The sequence below is a fragment of the Telmatherina bonti genome, assembly GCF_933228915.1.
Source record: "Telmatherina bonti genome assembly, chromosome: 11".
In the NCBI taxonomy this organism is placed as follows: Eukaryota; Metazoa; Chordata; class Actinopteri; order Atheriniformes; family Telmatherinidae; genus Telmatherina; species Telmatherina bonti.
This window is the reverse complement of record NC_136629.1, coordinates 2,249,324-2,269,745: the sequence shown is the minus strand read 5'-3', so window position 1 is coordinate 2,269,745 and position 20,422 is coordinate 2,249,324. Positions and strand designations below refer to the sequence as shown.

The window sequence follows — 20,422 nt, the reverse complement described above, 5'->3', positions numbered from 1 at the left end:
TGGGCTGGCCTGGGAACGCCTCGGGATCCCCCCCGCAGAGTTGGTAAATGTGGCTGGGGAGAGGGAAGTCTGGGCTTCCCTGCTTAGACTGCTGCCCCCACGACCCGACCCCGGATAAGTAGCATGAAGATGGATGGAAAAAAGAATATTTGTTCATCATAACAGTGCTCCTCAGCTCTGAACGAGAACAAAGAAGAAATGAGCAACAAGGAAAAATAACACCCTGCATCTCAGTAACACACACCATCAACCTGAACAAACCCAACAAGCAGAGCAGCAGATTTTAGAGGAAAACCGTGTGAATCATCTGAATGTCTGCTGATATTCTGCAGGAAATCCCCTCCGAGCTGCTGCCACTCTTCATGCAAATCACACCCATGCTCTGACTCAAAACACACACACACACACACACACACACACTTCCACAGTAAATGAAACCATGACTGGGTTGAGAGTCTGAAAAGGTCTTGTCTTCTTCTAGTGTTCATTTTCAGTGAAGAAGAATAAAGCAGCTGGTTCCACACACACAGAAACACACACTCTCCTCACCTGTTTGTGGACGTCCGTAGGTGAGAAGTCCCCGAACGCCTCCCAGCACCCGTCCTCTTCATCCTCGTAGAAACGGATCTCAATGTCATCTGAGGAGCAGCACAGATGCATGATGGGAAGAGTGTTCAGTCTCCAAGCAGTCGGAGCAGGAGCGGGTCGTCACCTTTCTGAACTTTATCACACAGCAGGAAGATCTCGTCTCCTCCCAGCACCGAGCCGCACGTCTTGTCCAGCCTGGAGATCTTCAGGTTGGAGGCGTTGGGAGATTCTGGAGGACATGCAGACACAACCATGACTTTATCTGAGTGATGGAAAGTCGGACTGTCAGTGAAGTGGTTCTGAATCAGATCATCGCTTTCTAATCTGTCAGAACATGTGTGTGTGTGTGTGTGTGTGTGTGTGTGTCCTCACTGCTGTCGTAGATGGGGTTGGACACGACGGGCTTCAGCGCTCTGGTGTAGCCGCCGTCGCTGTCCTGCAGGTACGCAGTGAACCTGAGCCTGACGATGTTCAGGTCCATGGTCTTGCCCAGCTCCTTGGCCTCCTTCAGGATGGAAACCTCCTCAGCGTCTGCAGAGGTTCCACCGTCACCTCCAGCCTTTCTAACCACATCTCTGTGCACGTGTTCAGGTGTGCATACCTGTCAGGTGATTGTGTCTTCCTTTTTGTCTCTTCTTCTCTTCTCGCAGCCTTCTGGTTAAGACCTCCACCACACATTTCTTGGTCACATGGAGGATTCCCAGGTTACTGAACCTACAGGAAGTGACATCACACAGTAAGCACTCCGTCATGTGACTGACAGTCACCAGGTGAAACCAACTCAGAGATGATCCATCAGAAACTTTCTCAGGAAGCTCAGCACGGAACTCAGAAAAACATTCTGACATCCTCTTTGGATTTTTTTCTGTTGACTCGAGCAGAAACATGAAAACTTTCTGTTTGAACCCTGTCAGGTGCTGCGATGTGATTGGATACTGACGAGGCGGTGAGGTCATTGGGCCCGGTCTCCATCACGCAGGTGCCGCTTTCCGTGCAGTGCCGTCCCACCAGACTGTGGGCGTGGACTCGAGGAGGGTCGGTGTGGGTCACCAGCTGCACCTCCACACGGGCGTGACCCATGTAGTTATTAATCTGTAGCACAAACACACACATCTTCACAATCTGCATGGAGCTACGTCAGTTTCTGCTCCACCCAGCAGCTGCACACAGAAAGACGAGCACTCAGATCGTCTTTATTTAGAGAAAAAAGAAAAATATTTAGAATCAAAAGACGCGTAAATAAAAAAAAAAAAAGAACGAAAGAGATTAGAAGTTGAGGTGGTTTTCGTCCTGGTCGTGGAACAGTGGACCAGCTCTATACCCTCTCTGGGGTCCTGGAGGGGGCATGGGAGTTTGCCCAACCAGTCTACATGTGGTTTGTGGACCTGGAGAAGACGTTCCACCGTGTCCCTCGGGGGGCTCCTGTGGGGGGTAATCCGGGAGTATGAGGTACCGGACCCCCTTGTACGAGCTGTCCGGTCCCTGTACGACAGGTGTCAGAGCTTGGTCCACATTGCCGGTAGTAAGTCGGATTCGTTTCCGGTGAGGGTTGGACTCCGCCAAGGCTGCCCTTTATCACCGATTCTGTTCATAACTTATATGGACAGAATTTCTAGGCGCAGCCGAGGTGTTGAGGGGATCCGGTTTGGTGGCCTCAGGATTGGGTCCCTGCTTTTTGCGGATGACGTGGTCCTGTTGGCTTCATCTGGTCGTGATCTCCAGCTCTTGCTGGAGCGATTTGTGGCCGAGTGTGAAGCGACTGGGATGAGAATCAGCACCTCCAAATCTGAGACCATGGTCCTCAGCCGGAATAGGGTGGACTGCCCTCTCCGGGTCGGGAGTCAGGTCCTGCCTCAAGTGGAGGAGTTTAAATATCTCGGGGTCTTGTTCACGAGTGAGGGAAGGATGGAGCGTGAGATCGACAGACGGATCGGTGCGGCGTCTGCAGTAATGCGGACTCTGCGCCGGTCTGTCGTGGTGAAGAAGGAGCTGAGCCAGAAGGTGAAGCTCTCCATTTACCAGTTGATCTACGTTCCTACCCTCACCTATGGTCATGAGCTGTGGGTCGTGACTGAAAGAAGGAGATCTCGTATACAGGCGGCTGAAATGAGTTTCCTCCGCAGGGTGGCCGGGCTCTCCCTTAGAGATAGGGTGAGGAGCTCGGTCATCCGGGAGGAGATCAGAGTAGAGCCGCTGCTCCTTCGCATCGAGAGGAACCAGTTGAGGTGGCTCGGGCATCTGGTCAGGATGCCTCCTGGACCTCCCTGGTGAGGTGTTCCAGGCACGTCCCTCTGGGAGGAGACCCCGGTGAAGACCCAGGACATGCTGCAGGGATTATATCTCTCAGCTGGCCTGGGAACGCCTCGGGATCCCCCTGCAGAGTTCGTAAACGTGGCTGGGGAGAGGGAAGTCTGGGCTTCCCTGCTTAGGCTAATTGATTGATTGATTAGTGGATGGATGGATGGATGGGGTGGTCTAGGTAAGAAAAGAAGGTAAGACGTAGAAAGGGTAAAAAGAAGCAGCTCAGTAATAAAGGAATATGTGAGAATAAAACAAAATTTAAAAGGAAAAAGGAGTTATGAGGAGAGGCAGAAAAAGAATGGCTCAGAGAGAAGGTAAGGAAAAGAAAAGAAAATGATAAGAAGATGAAAAGGAAAAGAAGAGAAATCAAGAAAAATAAGAAAATCAAGAAGAGGAGAAAGAAAAAGAAACTGCTAAGAAAACAAAAGAAGAACAATGACAGCTGATTTATTGTGATGAAATTGACACATTCGCATCGCCCACCTTCACTGTCGGGTAAGTCCTCCTGTTCTTCTCGCTGGAGGCCCCTGGGAGTCCGCCGTGTGATGGGCCTTCGCATTCATACCGGAAGCGGAAGCCCCTCTGCAAACACGGACAGCTGCAGGTTATTATGAGTCTTTTCCCAAACTTTATTCATTGAGTTTCAAAGCAGTACACAGTTAAGGCAGGAGAACAATCAACCTATATTGGTACCAGAAACTTTCACAAAGGCAGACTAGAACATAAACCCCCCACCCCTCATACATAAAAAAAAAAATACAGAAACAACAAAGACATACAGTAACAACTGTCATTGTAATGTAACACTGACAGCAGCTAATCAAGCAAAACTTGAATGTCATACAGCGTTAAGAAATACCAAGCGTACAAGCGTTGGGGGGGGGGGGGGGGGGGGGGGGGGACGACAGGTGTCAGGGGAAGTGCCAAAATGTCAGGTTCATTCATACCAGAGCAGTGAACCAGATCCCAGGAACATATAAAGAACTCGTTAGCCTGGAATGCCAGGAAAATTGGTCTTTCTAAGGACTCTTAAGAGAGGGTCCCACAGTTCAGAAAATCAAAAGTAAAACAGATTTTCTCAAGCTAATAAAATGTAAAACATCTCAAAGCCAGTGCACATATGAAGGAGGCTGAAGGGATTTCCATTTCGTTACAATGACCCTTCGTGCAAGAAGATTCATAAAAGCTAGTGAGGATTTTTGCAAAGGAGATAAGACAGGCTGAGGAGGTGCGACTCCAAACAGGGCAGTCAAGGGGTTAGGGTCGACATTCCTACCAAAAACATCTGATATAATGGCAAAGACTTTTGACCGGTAATTAAAGAGTTGAGGGCGAAGCCAAACTGTGCATCAAGTTGGCTGGGTAATGTTGGCATCTATCACAAGCGGAGGAAGTATTGGCGTAAAACTTAGCCAGGCAAGCTTTGGTATAATAGGCACGGTGCACAAGTTTACATTGAATTAAGCTATGTCCGGCACAAAGAGATGATTTATGAACTTGTGACAAAATTCGAGTCCAGACATCCTCTAAAATAGTTTGTCCTATGCCCTCTTCCCAAAGTGACCTGATTGAGTCCATGGGTTGTGGCCGAAGTAGAGTGATTTGATTATAGATGACAGAAATAGCCCCTTTCAAACTGTGAATTGGCTCTGAAAAGTCATCTAGAGAAGAGTCCCCAGGAAAACAGGGAAAGGTGGGGTATGTAGCCTGAACAAAGTTTGCAGGTATCTAAAGAATTGGTGACGCGGAAGACCAAATTTAGCAGAGATTTGCTGGAAAGAGGCAAATACATTATTAATGAACAGATGTTGAAAGGTTGAGATCCCCATTTTACTCCATGACAAAAACATATTGTCTGTGAGAGAAGGCACATATTTTCAGGGATGTATTAACCAGTCTGTTGGATGTATAAAGTTTGGTTTAAGACTGTAGCGGCGAATGCGACAGGGCCAACAAAGACACAGGTTTTACGGAGTTGGCCTAATAGCAAGCCAAGTTGGTGGGGATGGGCCAACTGACTGAAGCCAGTACTTAAAAAGTCTAATATTAGAGGCCCAATAATAATATCTGAAATTCGGCAGCGCTATTCCCCCAAAGTGCTTTGGATCAGTGTAAAAATTGTGCACGTATACGGGGGACCTTTCCATTCCAAAGAAACTCACAAATAATATCATATAATAATAAAAATAATCTAATTTGACAAAAAATTAATGTGGAAGAAAGATAGGGATACACTGAAATAGATAGAAGAGCGGAAGGATATTCATATTAATACAATTGATTCTGGCAACCAAAGAGGCAAAGCTCTGTCCACCGACCAAGATCTTCCTCAATGCGCAACAATAAAGGAGAAAAATTGGCACTGAAGAGGTCCTTAAATCTTGTGTAACCTGAATCCACAAGTAAGTAAGGTTATTATAAGTCTTCAACACATTTTGTTTGTTGTTAAAATTAGGAGACTAGCAAATGTTCGGGACATGGGGAGATTAAGGAATATTTGGAAAATCGGGAGATTGAGGAACCTTTGGTACACTGGGAGATTAGGAAACATTTGGGACATGGGAAGATTAAGGAATATTTGGGACATGGGAAGATTAAGGAATATTTGGGACATGGAAGATCAAGGAATATTTGGGACATGGGGAGACTGAGGAACATTTAGGAGATTGGAAGATTAATGAATATTTGGGACATGGGGAGACTGAGGAACATTTGGGACAGGGGGAACCTGAGGAATGTTTGGGACAGGGGGAGACTGAGGAACGTTTGGGACATGGGGAGACTGAGGAACGTTTAGGACATGGGGAGACTGAGGAACGTTTAGGACATGGGGAGACTGAGGAACGTTTAGGAGATGGGGAGACTGAGGAACGTTTGGGACATGGGGAGACTGAGGAACATTTAGGACATGGGGAGACTGAGGAACGTTTGGGACATGGGGAGACTGAGGAACGTTTAGGACATGGGGAGACTGAGGAACGTTTAGGACATGGGGAGACTGAGGAACGTTTGGGACATGGGGAGACTGAGGAACGTTTAGGACATGGGGAGACTGAGGAACGTTTAGGACATGGGGAGACTGAGGAACGTTTAGGACATGGGGAGACTGAGGAACGTTTAGGACATGGGGAGACTGAGGAACGTTTAGGAGATGGGGAGACTGAGGAACGTTTGGGACATGGGGAGACTGAGGAACATTTAGGACATGGGGAGACTGAGGAACGTTTGGGACATTGGGAGACTGAAGAACGTTTGGCACATGGGGAGACTGAGGAATGTTTAGGACATTGGGAGACTAAGGAACATTTAGGATTGGGGAACGTTTAGGACATAGGGAGACTGAGGAACCTCTGGGACATTGGGAGACTGAAGAACGTTTGGGACATGGGGAGACTGAGGAACGCTTGGGACATGGGGACACAGGAACGTTTGGGACATTGGGAGACTGAGGAACGTTTGGGACATGGGGAGACTGAGGAACGTTTGGGACATGGGGACACAGGAACGTTTGGGACATGGGGAGACTGAGGAACGTTTGGGACATGGGGACACAGGAACGTTTGGGACATGGGGAGACTGAGAAACGTTTGGGACATGGGGACACAGGAACGTTTGGGACATGGGGAGACTGAGGAACGTTTGGGACATGGGGAGACTGAGGACAAAGGAACGTTTGGGACATGGGGAGACTGAGGAACGTTTGGGACATGGGGAGACTGAGGAACGTTTGGGACATGGAGAGACTGAGGAACGTTTGGGACATGGGGACACAGGAACGTTTGGGACATGGGGAGACTGAGGAACGCTTGGGACATGGGGAGACTGTCCCAAACGTTTGGGACATGGGGAGACTGAGGAACGTTTGGGACATGGGGACACAGGAACGTTTGGGACATGGGGACACTGAGGAACGCTTGGGACATGGGGACACAGGAACGTTTGGGACATGGGGAGACTGAGGAACATTTGGGACATGGGGACACAGGAACGTTTGGGACATGGGGAGACTGAGGAACGTTCGGGACATGGGGACACAGGAACGTTTGGGACATGGGGAGACTGAGGAACGTTCGGGACATGGGGACACAGGAACGTTTGGGACATGGGGAGACTGAGGAACGTTTGGGACATGGGGAGACTGAGGAACATTTGGGACATGGGGACACAGGAACGTTTGGGACATGGGGAGACTGAGGAACGTTCGGGACATGGGGACACAGGAACGTTTGGGACATGGGGAGACTGAGGAACGTTCGGGACATGGGGACACAGGAACGTTTGGGACATGGGGAGACTGAGGAACGTTTGGGACATGGGGAGACTGAGGAACGTTTGGGACATGGGGAGACTGAGGAACGTTTGGGACATGGGGAGACTGAGGAACGCTTGGGACATGGGGACACAGGAACGTTTGGGACATTGGGAGACTGAGGAACGTTTGGGACATGGGGAGACTGAGGAACGTTTGGGACATGGGGACACAGGAACGTTTGGGACATGGGGAGACTGAGGAACGTTTGGGACATGGGGACACAGGAACGTTTGGGACATGGGGAGACTGAGAAACGTTTGGGACATGGGGACACAGGAACGTTTGGGACATGGGGAGACTGAGGAACGTTTGGGACATGGGGAGACTGAGGACAAAGGAACGTTTGGGACATGGAGAGACTGAGGAACGTTTGGGACATGGGGACACAGGAACGTTTGGGACATGGGGACACTGAGGAACGCTTGGGACATGGGGACACAGGAACGTTTGGGACATGGGGAGACTGAGGAACATTTGGGACATGGGGACACAGGAACGTTTGGGACATGGGGAGACTGAGGAACGTTCGGGACATGGGGACACAGGAACGTTTGGGACATGGGGAGACTGAGGAACGTTCGGGACATGGGGACACAGGAACGTTTGGGACATGGGGAGACTGAGGAACGTTTGGGACATGGGGAGACTGAGGAACGTTTGGGACATGGGGAGACTGAGGAACATTTGGGACATGGGGACACAGGAACGTTTGGGACATGGGGAGACTGAGGAACATTTGGGACATGGGGACACAGGAACGTTTGGGACATGGGGAGACTGAGGAACGTTCGGGACATGGGGACACAGGAACGTTTGGGACATGGGGAGACTGAGGAACGTTCGGGACATGGGGACACAGGAACGTTTGGGACATGGGGAGACTGAGGAACGTTCGGGACATGGGGACACAGGAACGTTTGGGACATGGGGAGACTGAGGAACGTTCGGGATATGGGGACACAGGAACGTTTGGGACATGGGGAGACTGAGGAACGTTCGGGACATGGGGACACAGGAACGTTTGGGACATGGGGAGACTGAGGAACGTTCGGGACATGGGGACACAGGAACGTTTGGGACATGGGGAGACTGAGGAACGTTTGGGACATGGGGAGACTGAGGAACGTTTGGGACATGGGGAGACTGAGGAACGTTCGGGACATGGGGACACAGGAACGTTTGGGACATGGGGAGACTGAGGAACGTTTGGGACATGGGGAGACTGAGGAACGTTCGGGACATGGGGACACAGGAACGTTTGGGACATGGGGAAATATAAGGTTAAACTGTCAATAAAGATGAGGACCAACATTTCATTTCAGTTATAAACATTTCAGGTGAGAGTTTATCTGGTGACTTATGAAGCTGATTTATGACAACATAATGAAGAAGAAGAGCAGTAAAAAGTTCACCTTACCTGTTTGGGCTCTTCAATGATCTGGATGTGAGGGCCGTGAGCTGAAACGCAAACAACATTAACCGTCACAAATATTTTCTGAATTTCTCCAACTTTCATTATTTCAGCATCTGCAGGACTTTTCCATGTGGTTTCAGGCCTGGGGTCCTTGGAGAGAAAGGGGTCCCGAGGCTCTGACTGTTCAGAGCCAGGGAAAAGGAAAGCCATGTCCTCAGAGACGAGCTGAGGTGAATATGTTTAGGTTTTCTATCACCTGCAGTTTTTATTGGGATGTGAGGGTGACGCCACTGATCAGATGATGCGAAAGCAGCTGGACTTTGGTTTGGTCAGAGGAAAGGATGCATCTGGAATCGAGAAAACAGCCATGGTTTCAGCACAGGGAGGGGGGTGGGGTGGCACCGTTTTCTGGCAGTTGCATGAAAGTGGTCGAAAGGCAAAATTAGGTTGTATTGGAAAAACCAGTTCCAGGTTCTCCGGAGCTGCTCCAGTGTAATCAGGACAGACAAGGTTTCTGGTAACCAGTTGGTGGACACCATCGCTTACAGGAAAACTGGTTCCCAGTAAGAGTCAGAAATGTCTCAGACCTGACTCCCAGATTCCATTCAGAGATTTTAGAAAAGCCCAATGTGTGATGGGGGGCTCCCCAGTGACAGAACTGTTGATGACCAGCCTGAAAAGTCAGGTTGCTTTTTGAGTTGCAGAAGTCCTGTAGACCAATGTAGATGTCAGCATGTTTTCATTACAAAAAACGCTTTAAGGTTCTGTCTGCAGGGGAGTTTTAACAACTCACACTGCAGTTATGAAATGATTATTAGGATTTTCATGCCTCTTTTTTCCAAAGTGAGGGTTTTTTCTCTTGCCATGGCTCCTTTTTACTAGTTTACACTGCGTTTAGTGTCTAAGTAACCAAACACTACTATTTATTTATGTGGAACCATATATACAGCCAAGACTCGAACAGATTTTCCATATCGTCTTTCCGTCGAGTTTCCTGGAAAATGTGTTTGCAATAGCTACTCTTCGTGGCAGCTAACAGCAGCTGCTGTTTGTAGTTTTACTGTTCAAGCAGCTTCCATGTGCAGCTCTCGTCTGTCCTCATGTCCATAAAACCCAAAACATTTCTAAACACTGCCTTCAGAGTCGATGAGGACATCAGCCTTGCTGCCTTGACACTGTAGGAGGACGGCCTCCTGGGCAACACATGTAGCTTCTATGTTCCTGCCACAACATGCAAGAATCATAACTGAATCAGCGCGTCAGGAAACAAACAGACTTGCAAAATGAATCCGTGTTCGTGGATCTGATTTGTTTCACATATGAAGACACCAGTTAGGAAACGGGTGTCCTGTAGAAGGAGGTCCGAGTGGACGTTCAGCTCAGCTGGCAGAAGGAAGAGTCTGGTGCAAACAGGACCCACATTCTGCGGCTGTAGCCGGACTGGAGGTTCTGATGGAAGTCCAGAACCTTCTACTGGTGGATTTACAGACCGACACCATCCTGACAGGCAGCAAACTCCCCCATCAACAGCTGTGTGAGCACTCACCTGTTTCAGGTAAGTACTGCTCCATCTTTATCTCCACCGGAGGAATGAATTCAAAGATGGACGAATCCAGCTGCGGAACAAACAGATCAATCGATCGATAACCTTCTCACTTCAAACATCAACATATTTGGAGACCAGAGATCTTCTCTTCAGTTTTACTGAGGGTCCCAAACCAATACGACCTGCTGAACCAGGTGAGCAGCCTGGTTTCAGAAGTACAGCGGGAACATGAGGGTTCTGACTAGCTTCATTTCAACGTGGTGTGACAGCGAGACTTGTCCGTTAGGTCACGAGACCTGACAGGCTGCAGTTAGAAACAAACCCGCGTCTTACAGCCGCTCTTCCCGTCTGACGACGTGTTGCGGTTCGTAACACCTGCTAATGACATGGGATCCTTTTCAGGTGGGAATCTGTCGGGTTTAAGGCTCCTTAACGTCTAGATAGCTGCTCTCTTTCTGCTGGTGAACTGGTGTGAGCCAAGTCGCTCCGCAGAGTAAACCGAGTCGCTGTGGAGAGTAAACCGAGTCGCTCCGCAGAGTAAACCGAGTCGCTGTGGAGAGCAAACCGAGTCGCTCCGCAGAGTAAACCGAGTCGCTCCGCAGAGTAAACCGAGTCGCTCCGCAGAGTAAACCGAGTCGCTGTGGAGAGTAAACCAAGTCGCTCCGCAGAGTAAACCGAGTCGCTCCGCAGAGTAAACCGAGTCGCTGTGGAGAGTAAACCGAGTCGCTCCGCAGAGTAAACCGAGTCGCTGTGGAGAGCAAACCGAGTCGCTCCGCAGAGTAAACCGAGTCGCTCCGCAGAGTAAACCGAGTCGCTGTGGAGAGTAAACCAAGTCGCTCCGCAGAGTAAACCGAGTCGCTCCGCAGAGTAAACCGAGTCGCTGTGGAGAGTAAACCGAGTCGCTCCGCAGAGTAAACCGAGTCGCTGTGGAGAGCAAACCGAGTCGCTCCGCAGAGTAAACCGAGTCGCTCCGCAGAGTAAACCGAGTCGCTCCGCAGAGTAAACCGAGTCGCTGTGGAGAGTAAACCAAGTCGCTCCGCAGAGTAAACCGAGTCGCTGTGGAGAGTAAACCGAGTCGCTGTGGAGAGTAAACCGAGTCGCTCCGCAGAGTAAACCGAGTCGCTGTGGAGAGTAAACCAAGTCGCTCCGCAGAGTAAACCGAGTCGCTCCGCAGAGTAAACCGAGTCGCTCCGCAGAGTAAACCGAGTCGCTGTGGAGAGTAAACCGAGTCGCTGTGGAGAGTAAACCAAGTCGCTCCGCAGAGTAAACCGAGTCGCTCCGCAGAGTAAACCGAGTCGCTCCGCAGAGTAAACCGAGTCGCTGTGGAGAGTAAACCAAGTCGCTCCGCAGAGTAAACCGAGTCGCTGTGGAGAGTAAACCGAGTCGCTCCGCAGAGTAAACCGAGTCGCTCCGCAGAGTAAACCGAGTCGCTCCGCAGAGTAAACCGAGTCGCTGTGGAGAGCAAACCGAGTCGCTCCGCAGAGTAAACCGAGTCGCTCCGCAGAGTAAACCGAGTCGCTCCGCAGAGTAAACCGAGTCGCTGTGGAGAGTAAACCGAGTCGCTGTGGAGAGTAAACCGAGTCGCTCCGCAGAGTAAACCGAGTCGCTGTGGAGAGTAAACCGAGTCGCTCCGCAGAGTAAACCGAGTCGCTCCGCAGAGTAAACCGAGTCGCTGTGGAGAGTAAACCGAGTCGCTGTGGAGAGTAAACCGAGTCGCTCCGCAGAGTAAACCGAGTCGCTGTGGAGAGTAAACCAAGTCGCTCCGCAGAGTAAACCGAGTCGCTCCGCAGAGTAAACCGAGTCGCTCCGCAGAGTAAACCGAGTCGCTGTGGAGAGTAAACCGAGTCGCTGTGGAGAGTAAACCAAGTCGCTCCGCAGAGTAAACCGAGTCGCTCCGCAGAGTAAACCGAGTCGCTCCGCAGAGTAAACCGAGTCGCTGTGGAGAGTAAACCAAGTCGCTCCGCAGAGTAAACCGAGTCGCTGTGGAGAGTAAACCAAGTCGCTCCGCAGAGTAAACCGAGTCGCTGTGGAGAGTAAACCAAGTCGCTCCGCAGAGTAAACCGAGTCGCTGTGGAGAGTAAACCAAGTCGCTCCGCAGAGTAAACCGAGTCGCTGTGGAGAGTAAACCGAGTCGCTGTGGAGAGTAAACCGAGTCGCTGTGGAGAGTAAACCGAGTCGCTCCGCAGAGTAAACTGAGTCGCTCCGCAGAGTAAACCGAGTCGCTGTGGAGAGTAAACCGAGTCGCTGTGGAGAGTAAACCGAGTCGCTCCGCAGAGTAAACCGAGTCGCTCCGCAGAGTAAACCGAGTCGCTCCGCAGAGTAAACTGAGTCGCTCCGCAGAGTAAACCGAGTCGCTCCGCAGAGTAAACCGAGTCGCTCCGCAGAGTAAACCGAGTCGCTGTGGAGAGTAAACCGAGTCGCTGTGCAGAGTAAACCGAGTCGCTGTGGAGAGTAAACCGAGTCGCTGTGGAGAGTAAACCGAGTCGCTCCGCAGAGTAAACCGAGTCGCTGTGGAGAGTAAACCGAGTCGCTGTGGAGAGTAAACCGAGTCGCTCCGCAGAGTAAACCGAGTCGCTCCGCAGAGTAAACCGAGTCGCTCCGCAGAGTAAACCGAGTCGCTGTGGAGAGTAAACCGAGTCGCTCCGCAGAGTAAACCGAGTCGCTGTGGAGAGTAAACCGAGTCGCTCCGCAGAGTAAACCGAGTCGCTGTGGAGAGTAAACCGAGTCGCTGTGCAGAGTAAACCGAGTCGCTGTGGAGAGTAAACCGAGTCGCTCCGCAGAGTAAACCGAGTCGCTGTGGAGAGTAAACCGAGTCGCTGTGGAGAGTAAACCGAGTCGCTGTGGAGAGTAAACCGAGTCGCTCCGCAGAGTAAACCGAGTCGCTGTGGAGAGTAAACCGAGTCGCTGTGCAGAGTAAACCGAGTCGCTGTGGAGAGTAAACCGAGTTGCTCCGCAGAGTAAACTGAGTCGCTCCGCAGAGTAAACCGAGTCGCTGTGGAGAGTAAACCGAGTCGCTGTGGAGAGTAAACCGAGTCGCTCCGCAGAGTAAACCGAGTCGCTGTGGAGAGTAAACCAAGTCGCTCCGCAGAGTAAACCGTGTCGCTCCGCAGAGTAAACCGAGTCGCTCCGCAGAGTAAACCAAGTCGCTGTGGAGAGTAAACCAAGTCGCTCCGCAGAGTAAACCGAGTCGCTCCGCAGAGTAAACCAAGTCGCTCCGCAGAGTAAACCGAGTCGCTGTGGAGAGTAAACCAAGTCGCTCCGCAGAGTAAACCGAGTCGCTGTGGAGAGTAAACCAAGTCGCTCCGCAGAGTAAACCGAGTCGCTCCGCAGAGTAAACCGAGTCGCTCTGCAGAGTAAACCAAGTACTCCGCAGAGTAAACCGAGTCGCTCTGCAGAGTAAACCAAGTCGCTGTGGAGAGTAAACCGAGTCGCTCCGCAGAGTAAACCGAGTCGCTGTGGAGAGTAAACCAAGTCGCTCCGCAGAGTAAACCAAGTCGCTCCACAGAGTAAACCGAGTCGCTCCGCAGAGTAAACCGAGTCGCTCCGCAGAGTAAACCGAGTCGCTCCACAGAGTAAACCAAGTCGCTCCACAGAGTAAACCGAGTCGCTGTGGAGAGTAAACCGAGTCGCTGTGGAGTAAACCAAGTCGCTCCGCAGACTAAACCAAGTCGCTCCGCAGAGTAAACCGAGTCGCTCCGCAGAGTAAACCGAGTCGCTGTGGAGAGTAAACCGAGTTGCTCCGCAGAGTAAACCGAGTCGCTCCGCAGAGTAAACTGAGTCGCTCCGCAGAGTAAACCGAGTCGCTCCGCAGAGTAAACCGAGTCACTCCGCAGAGTAAACCGAGTCGCTCTGCAGAGTAAACCAAGTCGCTCCGCAGAGTAAACCGAGTCGCTCCGCAGAGTAAACCGAGTCGCTGTGGAGAGTAAACCGAGTCACTCCGCAGAGTAAACCGAGTCGCTCTGCAGAGTAAACCGAGTCGCTCCGCAGAGTAAACCGAGTCACTCCGCAGAGTAAACCGAGTCGCTCTGCAGAGTAAACCAAGTCGCTCCGCAGAGTAAACCGAGTCGCTCCGCAGAGTAAACCGAGTCGCTGTGGAGAGTAAACCGAGTCACTCCGCAGAGTAAACCGAGTCGCTCCGCAGAGTAAACCGAGTCACTCCGCAGAGTAAACCGAGTCGCTCCGCAGAGTAAACCGAGTCACTCCGCAGAGTAAACCGAGTCGCTCTGCAGAGTAAACCAAGTCGCTCCGCAGAGTAAACCGAGTCGCTCCGCAGAGTAAACCGAGTCGCTCCGCAGAGTAAACCGAGTCGCTGTGGAGAGTAAACCGAGTTGCTCCGCAGAGTAAACCGAGTCGCTCCGCAGAGTAAACTGAGTCGCTCCGCAGAGTAAACCGAGTCGCTCCGCAGAGTAAACCGAGTCACTCCGCAGAGTAAACCAAGTTGCTCCGCAGAGTAAACCAAGTTGCTCCGCAGAGTAAACCGAGTCGCTCTGCAGAGTAAACCAAGTCGCTCCGCAGAGTAAACCAAGTCGCTCCGGAGAGTAAACCGAGTCGCTCCGCAGAGTAAACCGAGTCGCTCCGCAGAGTAAACCGAGTCGCTCCGCAGAGTAAACCGAGTCGCTCCGCAGAGTAAACCGAGTCGCTGTGGAGAGTAAACCGAGTCGCTGTGGAGAGTAAACCGAGTCGCTGTGCAGAGTAAACCGAGTCACTGTGCAGAGTAAACTGAGTCGCTGTGCAGAGTAAACACAGCAGGGAAGAAACATTCAGTCATTTAATCTAACTGTTATTATCACGAATGATCACAAAGACTGATGGAAATTGAAAATCTAATAATTGTTTGTTATGCAATGTTTTTATTGTGCTGCAGAGATCAAGAACATTGAGCTGAACGTTTAGCAGCTTTATAAAGTTAGGAAGAAATGTTGGTTCGGCTCTGCAGCACATATACACACCCAAATGCATCGTGTAATCAGAAATCCGAAGAAAAACTCGAGAAGTTTTAAAGATTAGTTTCAGTGACATGATCAGGTGATTAGACGAATAAAAACACAGCTAGTCTGAGTAACGTGAGAATATAAAGAAAAAAGGACTCACGTCATCGTAGTTCAACTGAGTTTCTGTCATCCTGCTGAAACACACAGATCACAATGACTTTAACTCACAGACAAAAAAAACTCCAACTGAGTTGTTTTAAATCTGCTCATTTGTCAGCTGAACATCTTAGTAAACAAACAAATTGCAGCAGTTTCACTTTCAGATGACGGACAAAAGAGGATCACACACACAGTAAGCTATCTCTCTCTTTCTCTGTATTTGTCACTGTGGGTTTACCCTCCTCCCCTTTCTGCAGCCTTTCAGCCTGTTTTCAGTCACTTCCTGGAAGTGGCCGAGCTGAGGAAAACCCCCAGAATCCCAGAGCAGCACTGAGGGGGCGGAGCTTCTGGGCATGTCGTCATCTCATGCTGCTATCACAACAAACAGTCGGAGTTTAAATTACTGAATTATTCTCAATCAAATAGAAAGCACAACATAGAAAAAAAGAAAAAGTAAAAAATTAACTCAAATCTAAAGACAAAACATCTTCGCAGCTACAATAGAAACACACAGAGTAGAATTAGTTCAGTCGAAGATGAAAACACAATCCTGAATTGAGGAATTTATCCTCAATTCAGGATTAACAAATAAGAATCTGAAGAAAAATAAATGTTTCATTTAAAAAGTTGTTAAAAACAGAGTTTGTCAAAGACAGAAAGATGTCCATCTGGACTTGGATGACATGAGCAGAAAACTGGAACAGAAGCGAACCGAACCAGATCAAAGAGACCAAATGGAACCAGGTTTTAATAAAACAAACAGAACCCGATCTAACAGGACCGAACTGAACCGGATCAAAGAGACCGAATGGAACCAGGTTTTAATAAAACAAATAGAACCCGATCAAACAGGACCGCACTGAACCAGATCAAAGAGACCGAACAGAACCAGATCAAAGACACCAAATAGAACCAGATCAAAGAGACCAAACGGAACCAAATTTAAAAAGTAAAAAAAACAGAACCTGATCAAACAGGACCGAACGGAACCATCTCAAAAGAGACTGAACGGAACCAGATCAAAGAGACCGAACGGAACCAAATATGAAAAGTAAAACAAACGGAATCCGATCAAAAAGGATCGAACTGAACTGGTTAAAAGAGACCGAACGGAACCAGATCAAAGAGACCGAACGTAACCAGATCAAAGAGACCGAACTGAACCGGATCCAAGAGACCGAACTGAACTAAATTTTAAAATAAAACAAACAGAACCCGATCAAACAGGACCGAATGGAACCAGGTCAAAGAGACCATACAGAACCAGATCAAATAAGATTGAACAGAACCGGATCAAAGAGACCATACGGAACCAGATCAAGGAGGATCGAACGGAACCTGATCAAAGACACCAAACAGAACCAGATCAAAGACACCAAATAGAACCAGATCAAAGAGACCAAACGGAACCAAATTTAAAAAGTAAAAAAAAACAGAACCCAATCAAACAGGACCGGACGGAACCATCTCAAAAGAGACCGAACGGAACCAGATCAAAGAGACCGAACGGAACCAAATATAAAAAGTAAAACAAACGGAATCCGATCCAAAAAGGATCGAACTGAACTGGTTAAAAGAGACCGAACTGAACCGGATCAAAGAGACCAAATAGAACCAGATCAAAGAGACCGAACGGAACCAAATTTAAAAAGTAAAAAAAAACAGAACCCGATCAAACAGGACCGGACGGAACCATCTCAAAAGAGACTGAACGGAACCAGATCAAAGAGACCGAACGGAACCAAATTTAAAAAGTAAAAAAAAACAGAACCCGATCAAACAGGACCGGACGGAACCATCTCAAAAGAGACTGAACGGAACCAGATCAAAGAGACCGAACGGAACCAAATATAAAAAGTAAAACAAACGGAATCCGATCCAAAAAGGATCGAACTGAACTGGTTAAAAGAGACCGAACTGAACCGGATCAAAGAGACCAAATAGAACCAGATCAAAGAGACCGAACTGAACCAAATTTAAAAAGTAAAAAAAAACAGAACCCGATCAAACAGGACCGGACGGAACCATCTCAAAAGAGACTGAACGGAACCAGATCAAAGAGACCGAACGGAACCAAATATAAAAAGTAAAACAAATGGAATCCGATCAAAAAGGATCGAACTGAACCGGATCCAAGAGACCGAACTGAACTAAATTTTAAAATAAAACAAACAGAACCCGATCAAACAGGACCGAATGGAACCAGGTCAAAGAGACCATACAGAACCAGATCAAATAAGATTGAACAGAACCAGATCAAAGAGACCATACGGAACCAGATCAAGGAGGATCGAACGGAACCTGATCAAAGACACCAAACAGAACCAGATCAAAGACACCAAATAGAACCAGATCAAAGAGACCAAACGGAACCAAATTTAAAAAGTAAAAAAAAACAGAACCCGATCAAACAGGACCGGACGGAACCATCTCAAAAGAGACCGAACGGAACCAGATCAAAGAGACCGAACGGAACCAAATATAAAAAGTAAAACAAACGGAATCCGATCCAAAAAGGATCGAACTGAACTGGTTAAAAGAGACCGAACTGAACCGGATCAAAGAGACCAAATAGAACCAGATCAAAGAGACCGAACGGAACCAAATTTAAAAAGTAAAAAAAAACAGAACCCGATCAAACAGGACCGGACGGAACCATCTCAAAAGAGACTGAACGGAACCAGATCAAAGAGACCGAACGGAACCAAATATAAAAAGTAAAACAAACGGAATCCGATCAAAAAGGATCGAACTGAACTGGTTAAAAGAGACTGAACGTAACCAGATCAAAGAGACCATACGGAACCAGATCAAGGAGGATCGAACAGAACCGATCAAAGAGACCATATGGAACCGGATCCTTCCTGCAAAATGAATTGATGAATAAAGTGATGGAGCGAGCATGTGCACTCAGGTGATCAGAAATCTCAACTTCAGGGAAAACTTCATCATCCTCAACATGAAGAGCAGCAGCAATTTAACTAATGGTTCAGTTTAACTGTTGGTTCAGTTTAACTGTTGGTCCAGTTTAACTGTTGGTCCAGTTTAACTGTTGGTCCAGTTTAACTGTTGGTTCAGTTTAACTGTTGGTCCAGTTTAACTGTTGGTCCAGTTTAACTGTTGGTCCAGTTTAACTGTTGGTCCAGTTTAACTGTTGGTCCAGTTTAACTGTTGGTCCAGTTTAACTGTTGGTTCAGTTTAACTGTTGGTTCAGAAGGAGAAGAGAAAGAAGGTACAATGTCATGGCAACAAGAATCAATTTTGTTATTTACTGAACTCGTTTTGCCAACGGCGACTGAAGGAATCTGACAAACACAGCAACTACACCAGGACACACCGACACGTGACCTGAACGTGACTGACACGTGACCTGAACGTGACTGACACCTGAGCTGAACCTGACTGACACGTGACCTGAACGTGACTGACACGTGACCTGAACGTGACTGACACCTGAGCTGAACCTGACTGACACGTGACCTGAACCTGACTCATGACCTGAACCTGACTCATGACTTGAACATGACTGACGCCTGACCTGAACCTGACTGACCTGAACCTGACTGACGCCTGACCTGACTCGACCTGACCTGAACCTGACTGACGCCTGACCTGAACCTGACTGACCTGAACCTGACTGACGCCTGACCTGACTCGACCTGACCTGAACCTGACTGACGCCTGACCTGAACCTGACTCATGACCTGAACCTGACTCGTGACCTGAACCTGACGCGTGACCTGAACATGACGGTTGACCTGAACCTGACACGTAACCTGAACCTGACTGACACGTGACCTGAACCTGACTGACACGTGACCTGAACCTGACACGTAACCCTTCCAATTCACATTCCAGAACAACTTGCGATTCACATTCCAGAATATCTTCCGATTCCCATTCAAGAACATCTTCCGATTCCCATTCAAGAACATCTTCCGATTCCCATTCCAGAACAATTTGCGATTCACATTCCAGGACAACTTGCAATTCACGTTCCAGAACATCTTCCAATTCACATTCCAGATTAACTTCAAATTCAAATTCAGAACAACTTCTAATTCAGACTCCAAAATAACTTCCGATTCCCATACCAGAACATCTTCCGATTCCCATTCCAGAACACCTTGTGATTCACATTCCAGAACATCTTCCGAAACCCATTCCAGAACATCTTCCGATACCCATTCCAGAACAACTTCCTATTCACATTCCAGAAAAACTTCCAATTGACATTCCAGAATAACTTCCGATTCCCATTCCAGAACATCGTCCGATTCCCATTCCAGAACAACTTGCAATTCACATTCCAGAATAACTTCCGATTCCCATTCAAGAACATCTTCCGATTCCCATTCCAGAACATCTTCCGATTCATGTTCCAGAACAACTTGCGATTCACATTCCAGAAAAACTTCCTATTCACATTCCAGATTAACTTCCAATTCAAATTCAGAACAACTTCCAATTCACATTCCAAAATAACTTCCGATTCCCATTCCAGAACATCTTCCGATTCCCATTCCAGAACAACTTGCGATTCACATTCCAGAATAACTTCCGATTCCCTTTCCAGCACATCTTCCGATTCCCATTCCAGAACAACTTGCGATTCCCATTCCAGAACATCTTCCGATTCCCATTCCAGAACAACTTGCGATTCACATTCCAGAATAACTTCCGATTCCCTTTCCAGCACATCTTCCGATTCCCATTCCAGAACAACTTGCGATTCACATTACAGAATAACCTCCGAATCCCATTCCAGAACATCTTCCGATTCATGTTCCAGAACATCTTCCGATTCATATTCCAGAACAACTTGCAATTCACATTCCAGAACAACTTCCAATTCACATTCCAGAATAACTTCCGATTCCTATTCCAGAACATCTTCCCATTCCCATTCCAGAACAACTTGCGATTCATATTCCAGAACAACTTGCGATTCACACCTGAACCTGACTTCATGTGACCTGAACCTGACTGACGCGTGACCTGAACCTGACTGACACGTGACCTGAACCTGACTGACACGTGACCTTAACCTGAAATGTGACCTGAACCTGACTGACACGTGACCTGAACCTGACGTGTGACCTGAACCTGACTGACGCCTGACCTGAACCTGACGCCTGACCTGAACCTGACTGACGTGTGACCTGAACCTG

The 20,422-nt window shown here is 48.6% G+C and overlaps 1 protein-coding gene across 1 annotated transcript in view; it reads right to left on the bottom strand.

Annotated features, from left to right (window-relative positions):
• The window catches only part of nfkb2 (nuclear factor of kappa light polypeptide gene enhancer in B-cells 2 (p49/p100)), a 59,176-nt gene that overhangs the window by 24,437 nt on the left and 14,317 nt on the right, over positions 1-20,422 (bottom strand). Inside the window, exons 3-11 of the mRNA XM_079248489.1 lie at positions 15,253-15,286; positions 10,162-10,231; positions 8,619-8,659; positions 3,373-3,471; positions 1,529-1,680; positions 1,190-1,302; positions 961-1,119; positions 713-817; positions 550-638 (exon numbers count right to left, since the gene is read on the bottom strand). Coding sequence (XP_079104615.1) covers positions 550-638; positions 713-817; positions 961-1,119; positions 1,190-1,302; positions 1,529-1,680; positions 3,373-3,471; positions 8,619-8,659; positions 10,162-10,231; positions 15,253-15,286 — 862 coding nt within the window. The remainder of the gene's footprint in view (positions 1-549; positions 639-712; positions 818-960; positions 1,120-1,189; positions 1,303-1,528; positions 1,681-3,372; positions 3,472-8,618; positions 8,660-10,161; positions 10,232-15,252; positions 15,287-20,422) is intronic.